General features: G+C 34.3%; 1 protein-coding gene across 1 annotated transcript in view; it reads right to left on the bottom strand.

The window, feature by feature from the left end:
• Positions 1 to 603: 603 nt before the first annotated feature.
• LOC149782793 (exosome complex exonuclease RRP44-like) overlaps positions 604 to 11,135 on the bottom strand; it is a 130,928-nt gene continuing 120,396 nt past the window's right edge. The window contains exons 22-23 of the mRNA XM_089934304.1: positions 4,499 to 4,621; positions 604 to 1,277 (exon numbers count right to left, since the gene is read on the bottom strand). Of these exons, the coding sequence (XP_089790430.1) occupies positions 1,197 to 1,277; positions 4,499 to 4,621 (204 nt within the window). The 3' untranslated portion in view covers positions 604 to 1,196. The remainder of the gene's footprint in view (positions 1,278 to 4,498; positions 4,622 to 11,135) is intronic.

Here is an 11,135-nt window from a genome sequence, read left to right as displayed (position 1 = left end):
TTTAAAGTTTGTTGTTGTTGTAGGGTTTAATGCCATTTTTTAGGACACGATAGGCTATACTTGGCGAGTATTAATGGTGGAGGAAGAACACAGGAAAACCCCGGAAAGAACCACTCACCCAAGAGAAGCTCCTGGGAAGCTTTCTCACAAACCCACATTGGCTGAATCCAAGACTCTAACTCATGTAGACAGAGGTGAGATGGCAGTGATCTGTAACGGAGAGCACTTTAGACCACTTGACCACATGGGGCCCCCTTTAAAGTTTGAAAAGGTCCTATTCCTCTACCATTTTTCAGTCATATAACATACATGAGACATGAGTCACGTCTATTGCTCAACATCTTGTGGCATTTTTAAAAAAAATTATAGACTGGTTTACAACCGTTTTCATTATTATAATGAATCTGTAACATAAATTCCAAACTGTCAAAACCTGATTTTTTATATATAGAAATGTGTCATATACAGATGCTATTGATAGAAAATGAGGCAAGTACATGTAGGTTTATGATGGACAAACATACTCTTATGCAGCAGTCTTCTATTTTAGATTATTCTAAGACTCATGGGATGTATGGGATTAATGAGATGATAATACACATGACAAACACAATTTTTTTTTATTGCTTTAATTTTTTTATGTACCATAATAGCTTATTCCATATACAGACAAGAATATAATATAATCAGGTGACAAAAAGCATACTGATCACGCCAAAAGTGTAATGGTTGGCATGGATGCTCTAGTTTCATGTAACTACAAGTAAACATTATACCAACATCTAAGCTGTCATAGAAGTTGGCAGAGTTTTGTTGTGCATTCAATATCTAAAGTTTAAATGACTGTCTCATTCATAACAATAAAGGGCACTAAAATTATGACTCAAATAACATGACTTTAAAATTTATCTGGAATGCAGACAAACTAGTTTCATTAAATATTATCATCAACAGCAGTGTTTCAGTTTTTTTCAATAACAAAACAAACCGTATCTTTTAAAATCAGGGACTTGCCCAAGATATGTGCATTATTCTTTTTGAAGCACCCTTCTTTTCCACAGCTGTCATGGCAAAAGGTAAAGATTAAGTTTTGATCTTTTCCTTTCGAGGTTCCTCTGAATTGATGTCCCTTTGTGAGGTCTCAGGCATACTAAAACCTTGGATCTTAAGTAAAACATCATGCCGCAATCATTGTCTTATGTTTTGACTTTTTTCTTTGGTGGTTCCTCTGAATTCACATCCCTTTGAGAGGCTTCAGGCACACTAAAGCCTGGGACCTGAAAAACAAATAGTGTAAACCATCATATATCAGGAAAAATAAAATCTGAGTACTTGAGCAAGAAAATTTATCTGTGCTAACAATTTATTTGTGTTAAAACTGTGTCAAATGAAATTCACAATATATATGGTACAAGAAAAACAACACAAAAAATCAATGAAAACAGAAAATTTATTTTATAGGTTTATTTGTTAGTAGCACCCATTTCAAGAATGCTTTGATATATTTAGGATGTCAAAGAGTAAGAGGATGGACCTATAATTATAGGTTATAAGTTATAACTTTATATTTAAAATAATGCTGTTCTTTTAAATATTATTTTAAACATTTTTCAATTTGTTCAACTTACATTGGAATAAAGCAACCATTTCATGTGTTAAAAATAACCATTATTGTAAATACACTTGCATATAACTTCAGTCCAACAGCAAACAACATAAACCCTGATCTGCCATTGCATAATGCACTAACAGATCAGGGTCTATGCCACTTGTTCCAGTAATTACTCTTAGTAAATACACTACCATAAAAAATTTACATGTTTGCTCATTGTTAATTTGGTCCAATGCTGCTACTGAAAATTGTCAAAATTCATCGATGCTAAAATACTGTGATTTACTTGAAAAGATAATAGAAATAAAACATTTAAATGGCATTTAGGTATATCTAAAGTTTCAAATCTGTATATAACAGGGTGTGAAAATTTTAACAAAAGTCCTTTGAAAGGTCCTATACTTTAAAGTTGAAAAGAATTTGTACAGCGTCCATGAGAAGACTATTTCTTCTCCAGGGCTGATAAAATCCCTTAGCCCTATGTTTCACACTAATATTTTTTGAAGATGGACAAGTAAATATTTGCAAACTGCCAGTCCAGGATAGGTGCTTATTTTCGAATTTTAAATCAAGAAGGCAAGCACAAATTTTCATGTTTTAATCACTTTAACTACCTTCATACTTTGCCATTCATAACCCTGGCCATATTGAATGTATGAATCAACTTTCTCAACAGTCAGAGGTCAATGATAACTGTCACATGCATTCTATTGGACTAAGCAACTGAATTATCTGCCAATCAAAACACTTCACACAAAAATAGTATGGTTAATTTTAAATGGCTTTGTTATATTGTGTTTAGTCAATCCTGATACTCACAAGTGGATCACCTTTTATTTCAATCCCACGAGTCAATGCAATTAAATTTTAAAATATCACTTCACTGATATTAGAGTTGGTTTCCTTTATAACTGATTAAATGACAGTAATAATTCTGTAATTCTTAATTATAAAAAGAGGATAAGCTGCTATATGCAATATTCTGTTTTGAAGCAAAATGATTAAGGTAAATAAGGAGCAGCCCCTGTTTATATTTAAACCACAAAATATATCTTGTGACAACTTTTGGAAGTGGTTTAGAAGTGATGTTATCTTTACTATGTGCATAAGATGAGTTTACTTAACTATTTTCACGAGGAAGGTTATAGAGAAAATTTGGAGAAGAAATATGTGAAAGTGGAGTGATAAAATGTAATGCTGCTACTGAGTTGGAGGTAACTGTTTCTTCAAAAAGACATAAGCTAGACACTGTGGCAGCAAAACATGTCAAATATGACACCAATGAGACTGATAAATTTTCAGTCACATTGGATTGATAATTTATCCATGACATGAATCATTAAAGGAAAGATGTTTTGCCGTTACTGCAAACAAAATCCCAAACCAGCAAAGGCTGGAAATTCAACCAGTGTGTTTGTCAATGGAAATGACAAATTCAGGATTGAACCAATCAAGTCTTATTAGAGCTCTGAACATCACAAGGCCTGTATATAAACACAACACTATCCAGGATGTGCAGAACATCCCTGAAGTGAGAGTTGCTAACAATCCACTAGAACTAAATATAAATTATATATAAAATAAAGGTATCTCTCTTTATTGAAACCTACACCCTGGGTGTCCGATTACAGATGAAAATGGAGGTCCGATTATAGATGGATTATTATTCATGCATGAAAAGGGGGGTCCGATTACAGATGGATTACTATTCATGGATGAAAATGGGGGTCCAATTACAGATGGATTATTATTCATGGATGAAAATGGGTGTGCGATTACAGATGGATTATTATTCATGGATGAAAATGGGTGTCCGATTACAGATGGATTATTATTCATGGATGAAAATGGGCGTCCGATTACAGATGGACTATTATTTGTGGATGAAAATGGGGGTCCGATTATAGATGGATTATTATTCATGCATGAAATTGGGTGCCTGATTACAGATGGATTAATATTCATGCATGAAAATGGGGGTCCGATTATTATTATTCATGCATGAAAAAGTGTGTCTAATTACAGATGGATTATTATTCATGCATGAAAATGGGGGTCCAATTACAAATGATTATTCATGCATGAAAAAGGGGGTCTGATTACAGATGGATTATTATTCATGCATGAAAATGGGGGTCTGATTACAGATGGATTATTATTCTCGCATGAAAATGGGGGTCCGATTACAGATGGATTATTATTCATGCATGAAAAAGTGTGTCCAATTACAGATGGATTAATATTCATGGATGAAAATGGGGGTCCAATTACAGATGGATTATTATTCATGTATGAAAATGGGGGTCCGATTACAGATGGATTATTATTCATGCATAAAAATGGTGGTCTGATTAAAGATGGATTATTATTCAAGCATGAAAATGGGTGTCCCATTACAGATGGATTATTATTCATGGATGAAAATGGGGGTCCGATTACAAATGGATTATTATTCATGGATGAAAATGGGGGTCCGATTACAGACGGATTATTATTCATGCATGAAAATGGGGGTCCGATTACAGATGGATTATTATTCATGCATGAAAATAGGGGTCCGATTACAGAGGGATTATTATTCATGCATGAAAATGGGGGTCCAATTACAGATGGATTATTATTCATAGATGAAAATGGGTGTCCGATTACAGATGAATTATTATTCATAGATGAAAATGGGGGTCCGATTACAGAGGGATTATTATTCATGCATGAAAAAGGGGGTACAATTACAGATGGATTATTATTCATGCATGAAAATGGGGGTCCGATTACAGAAGGATTATTATCCAATGAATCCATAAATTAATGATTAGTTGCAGCCATGAATATTCACCAAAATGGGCACTCAGACAAAAATGGTGAATTCACAGTAATTAAAATTACCTCTGGTTTAACAAGCTCAAGTTTCAGTTTGAGATGCTGGACGTTAGAGCGATCTATGCTAAGCTGTACAATTACTCTGTCGAAGACATGAAATGTCACACCACCACACCTCTGGACATTTTTCTGAAGAAAAAAATTAAAGCATTTCCTTAAATTAAATCACTTGTACTATTATCAGATATTCAAAGATTAGACCTTGTTAACTTGACACAATTTAAGACTGTTCTAAAGGATTAATTAGCTAGAATGCATGAAAAGACACTATGATCAAATGACTGGCTATCAATGGTAATTGAGGCTGTACCTCAAATAAATATGTGCTGGATCAGCTCTATTTTACCATGTATGTCCATCAATGATGACCCCCAATGATATGAAAAAGTAAATTTGTCAGTAAATTTTGTTTATCCAATATAACTTATCAGGTCATGTTAATGTTAGGAAAATAGTCTTGCTACCCCCTGTATCCATCTCTCCTAAAAACAGCCAAATATCTTTTCTGTCTATGGTACAGCTATCAGATCTTGTGAAACCCCATGCATTATGGTCGGGGTGGAGAGTGGAGAGGATTATGAAATAAAGCCCTCCACCTTCTAGCCATGCATCCTGATGTAGTTACTGTGGCGGTTTGCGGTGGCCTCTGCACACCATGCTTTCTTGCAGAGTTGTTGTGGATGACCACCATGGAGTGGATGTGGTCTGCATCAAGTGGGTGTGGTTTACTAAGTATGATCCCTGCAAGCAAACTATTTCTTGAGAGAGAGAGAGAGAGGCACCAATTTAGCCTCATTATTATCGCTGATTCTAAACGTTACCTTGTTCTAATGAAGATAATGTAATAGACATAATGTCTAATCAAATTTTAGATAATATTACCATTATTTACAATGGTTACTTTTTAGATTCTACACAACATCCACTGAAGTCTTTATTAGGGACAGGCCATTTAATTTTCTAATGGAGGTAAGGAAATATTTGGAAACATTTGTCTTGTTCTGATTTGTATTACAAAAAGGATACTGTGTCATTCCTTTTCTTACCTAAAATAAATTTATCTTGTGATGAATTAAGCAACAAAAATTATTGCTGTTGGAAAGAACAATGTAGCCCCATAAATAGTCAGTCCCCTATAGTACACGTTTAGTCAAAACTAACTAGATAAAAGTTGTGTAAATGTATATTCAGCCTTGTGACTAAACACATGGTTTGCATTTAAGTACAAATTTGGTTTTTCCTGTTTTGTTGTTCGCATTTTGAACAGAAACCAGTTGTCATCTGGAATATAACTGTCAACAACTCACGGGTTTACTTTTCAAGTTAAAATAGTAGAATAAATTCACACTGTTCAAGAGAGGAATGAATGATTTGTTAAGAAAACTATATGACAACCATTCTTTGAAATAATCAAGATGTTAGGTTTAAATGATGTTCAAACATTCAGTTTAGAATTAAGAGATTCCACACCAACAAAATTGCTAGTAATTCCATTCTTTTTCTTTGAGAGTACTTCAAAAGTAGTGATGCAATACATTAGACAAATTCTGTCAGTGACTAATCTAATAACAACAACATTCACAAGAGGCACACAAATTGATTTGTGGGTGAATGAAGAGAGACAAGCTGGCTTTTTAAAGTAGATCTGAGACAACATATCATGCATTCTATAAAAATAAGACTCTGGTGGATATCGGTGACCAGCTGATTCACTGGAATACTTTGAAGGGAGAAGACAGTCTGACATACTCTTGTGTTGGCTTCTGATATTTACAATGGTGACATCATCCAGCCTTGTGTTCCAGCTTTCGACTGAAACTAGTTGACCCATGGATGTCACCTATCAATATTTAATTAATTTTGCAAACATGTGAAAAATGGCAGGGTTTCTAATTTTGATGGAGAAATTACATGGCTCATAATGTGACAAAACATCAATGTTATCTGGTTTCAATAGAACCAAATGATGTTTAGGACCAATATCTTTCAATATTCAGTTTTATTCAGATGATTTGGCATATAAGCCTTTCTGCATATTATGGCGGCACTGGGGCTTTAACAAGTTGTGCCTCTAGTCAAGTCATAGTGCAGGTTTGTTCAGATTTCTTTGAATGAAATAAAAGTGTAAACATACTGCAAAAGAAGTCTATCAATCTTTTCTAAATGTACAAAATATACAAGAAATTTTTAACTATTTTTTTAAATTGTCCAAATATATGATTGAAATAAAGGTCACTTGATTCTTGAAAAGTTATTGGATTGTAAATCACTCACAATATCTCAGCCTTTTCATGGGTGGTCTTCATTCATTGGCTGATCAAATGTTAATCAGTAATGTGGAGCTGCCCTCAGCATGCTGGTGATCTGTAGGTATTTACTGCTCTGTTGTAGAGCGAAAGTGGAGGGGATTAAATCTGTCACCGCATGAGCTGTACTGTATATGATGTAGACAAAGGGCCCATTACCTCCCTAGTCACTATTTTTAAGCTGACCAAAATATCAAGGAGGATGCTCACATGGTGGTGGGAAGGTTGGAAATTTTTAAAGTAATGTGATTGAGCAAGTATTCTAAGAGAAACACAACTTACTGAAAATCTCCTTTATATATTTTCACTAATCATTTTAAAATTAGGAGAATTGGTGATAATAAGAGCATCATATCTATACCAAGGGCATCCTCTGAGGTAAGCTGGGTGGATTCTCTATATGAAAGATAACCCACTTTCCTAACTTGAAACCAACACAGCTAACTGTCATGTTAACCATGACAATTATATCCAGCTAAGAAACAAATTACTGAACTCTTTCTCCTGACAAACGTTTTATGGAGCGAGAGCGCTGACTATGCCCATAAAATGGCTGTGCTGACTTCAAATGGGGCTGATGGTCATCATGGCAGCAGCCATTGAACCCATCCAACCAAATGTGTCTCTAAATCCCAGCAACAAAAACTCCAGAAGGTTAACTCTAAATGTCAACCAACTGCGTTTATTATGTGTCAGATCAAATGGTAAATTCAAAAGCAAGGCGCACAGATATTGCTCCAGTTTCATGAGCTGAGCTCCTCTTGAGGTGATTGATCTTCTGAGATGTCAGAGTATACTGAGAGAAAAAACCACTTCCACAATGTTAATACTTGAATGGTGATATCATCTATCCCAATATTAACTGGGAGAAAGAGTCGTTTTCTTGTTCCATGACTTATTATGTGTGATTCCAGTAATGCATGAGGGCATGAACATGATCATGCATTGTCATTTTGCTCTGCATGGTTATTCAAGAGACGGAGTGTATCATCTCTCTGACTGCTCACTGAAGGTAGTCCATACTTGGCTACAGAGATTGGCTGCAACATGAGGACCTTGGAACCATCTGATCTGAACTGACGATAGTTCAGGTCCACTGAAAGTGCATGTAACTTGTTGACTCTGCATGCTGAAGCTCAAGCTGTAAGGAATATTCAACACATCTGTCTGCTCATTGTTAGATTTCCTATGTTTTTGGTATTCTACCTCTCAAATGTTGACTAGATATCTTCTGACAACATGGTGTATGGTGTACATTTAATGCAGGTGAGACATCTATCACGCATGACCTCATTTGTCTTGAATTTCTTACACTAAGGACATTTCATCATCATGTTTCACTGTAAAAGAATCATTATTACACAATTAAGCCCTAAATTCAGGGTTAGATGGTTGAAAACCACAGGAGATATATAGTATGACTTTATCTGTACTGAAGTGAACACATAAAACCGGCAGCACCTGGCATTTTAATCCTGATAATTAATGTATAACCAGACTGAGATTTTGTAAAATATTATTTGAACTAATCAAAGGATCAAAGAAGAAAAGACTGATATGGATAATTATTAATTGTATAAGAAAATGTGCCATTTTTGGTTATGGATTTGCTGATGCTTAAGTTTTATTATCATCCTTTCATACTTTGCTAGTTTTCTCTCCAACTACAGTAAAACCTGTTACAAGTGACCTCTGCTATGAGTGACCATCTGTCGTTTCCAACCACAACTGCAATGCACGGATTGACTTTATTATATAATCATCGTATATAATATAATCATCGTATATAATCATCATCGTAAGCAACTACCTGCTGAATGCGACCAGCAACCAAGATGTCTTGGCAAAATATGCATTTTGACACTGCTATACGGGGATAAACTACAACCATTTTTTATTTAATCCTTGTAACAATAGCTGCTTATACTGATCTAAAAAAAAAAAAAAGACTAGTTACCAATATGATATTTTTTTTAGGTATGCCTATATCGTTTTATATTTTTTGTTATAAAAGAGACTAAAGTACATGCACACTGTTCTAGCACAAAGCCTGGTTCCCGATCTTATGTAGATATCACCCAAATGTAAAAATAAGGCAGGTGGCCAGTCTATTCAGCCCTATGAACGACCATATCACAAGAACAGAGACAATCACCACTGACCGTTATGTAATCATTTGTGACAATGACCACTTGAATAGCAAAGATTATTCTTTATTCTGATTTTTAAAAAAAAAACCATACAATGAAAAAAAAAGAAAAAGAAGTCTGGGTACTGGTTTATAAATTTGGCAAGTAAAATATATAGAACATATTACAGACTGTAAACCAGGCTAATGTACATGTTGCGAATTGCCACTGTAGTGCCTAAGTTATTGTTTGTCCTTAGAGTTAATGCATATTGCCTGAGGGTGAATAAGTCTTTGTCTATTAAACCAGCTAGTGAGAACTGTTTCTGAATTTGATTGATAATGTTAAAGGCTTGTGATTTTTGTTGCTACCCATTCACCCCGATGTTACCGTGATTACAACACACACAACAAGCAGTTCTCTATTCATGTTGGTGTGACCGGGTTACACACTTTGCTTATAGAGTTAATTCCTTTAGGTAATCTGTGAATTAAGCTGTTAACTTCTGTCTCTGAATAAATGATTCTGTTTCTGGATGAGATAATTGTTTCTTTTTATTTCATGAACTGTTAGCTATACAATGTACATGTATACATTTTTAATATTTTTCCAAAGCCTAGTGAAAACTGTCTTAACAGGTAATATTACAACTGAACACTAATAATGTTAAACCTAGTAAATTTAATAACAATGGAAGAACCTCAGACTAGAATGAGACAAATTTTAACGTTAGAGAAAAGAATTATTGTGACTAAAAGAAGTTAACAAGAGCAGACCACTTCCAAAATAGTGGTTTAAACGTTGATAAAACAAATTTAGGGTGTAAAAAGGAAAACTATTTCATATGCTCATACATGTACACATGATCTTCAAATGTAACTGGTATTCGTCTTTAATAATGCTACATAATTTATTTTCAGATGAATGCATACAATATTTTAGCAAGAACTATTAATAATGAATATAATATATCTACAGTGATTGTAGTTATTATCATTTAAATAGTCCTGAAACTGGACCTTGGAAACTGGTCTTTTTGTACAAACCTGTCATGAGAGACCACCTGTCTTAAGAGACCATTTTTTGTATGCAGAAGGGACAGTCTCTCATAACAGGTTTTACTGTATGAATTTCATGAAATGCTTTCTTTCAGGAAACTATGCTGTAGAATTTCATCTAACAACAGTATTTTATACCTGTACTGTTTTTAAATTATTATCAACTAACAGAGTTACTAACTTGAAAATATATAAAAGTTATTGAAGGGGATTTTTGGTCAAGCACAAGAGTCAAGTTTCATTTGACAAGCATTGCTGGATGATAAAATGAAGTTATTATTGCTCTTTTTAATTCAAGCCATGGCTACACATATTTTACATGAAATGTCTGATACGTGTTGACAAACTGCTACACAATATAAATAAAAAGTAAACAGTACGAGGGGCTGATATAATTTCTACGAGGGGCTGATATAATTTATATAGCACTGACCTGGAACAAATGTTGAATTATAGAGTTTGATTAAGTCAAGCTTTCACACCTCTTTTGCTTTGTGCTTTATGGCTACAGTGTTTCAACAACTGGGAATATATTAATGACCAAATAAGATCATATTGGGATCTCTGATACATAATGACCAAATAAGATCATATTCGGATCTCTGATACATAATGACCAAATAAGACCATTTTGGGATCTCTGACACAATGACAAAATATGACCATTCTGAGATAACTGATACATAACGACCAAATATGAGGATATGGATCTCTGATATACAATGACCAAATAAGCCCATTTTGGGGTCTCTGATATATAATGACCAATCAAGACCATTTTGGGGTCTTGAATACAAAACTGTTTGTTAGGGTTTCCTCTGTGTCCAAGAAATGAATGGTCTAATCCCAAACTTGGTTGAAGCAGGTAACTATTTTCCTGGTAGAGGTTACCCTGTATCATTTATAAAAACAGTTTCAACTATCACAATGTATATCATAAGCATAAAGCAAAAAGCCTATACCTTGGATGAGTTGAAGTTAGAACAAGTATTTATAAAGTCCTAACAGAAAAATATTTAAGTCTGACTTTGGCATTTTATACTCAATCCAAAACATTTTTTAAAAAAAACAGCCCTGTCAGGCAAATATATAACTGATTTTAGTGCACACACATGCACCCACCCACCCACATAGGGCTTATCCCCTTATA

The sequence above is a fragment of the Sinohyriopsis cumingii genome, chromosome 15 (assembly GCF_028554795.1).
Source record: "Sinohyriopsis cumingii isolate HCF-2022 chromosome 15, ASM2855479v2, whole genome shotgun sequence".
NCBI lineage: Eukaryota > Metazoa > Mollusca > Bivalvia > Unionida > Unionidae > Sinohyriopsis > Sinohyriopsis cumingii.
Note: the sequence above shows the minus strand (reverse complement) of the source record. Positions and strands in the feature narration are given on the sequence as shown.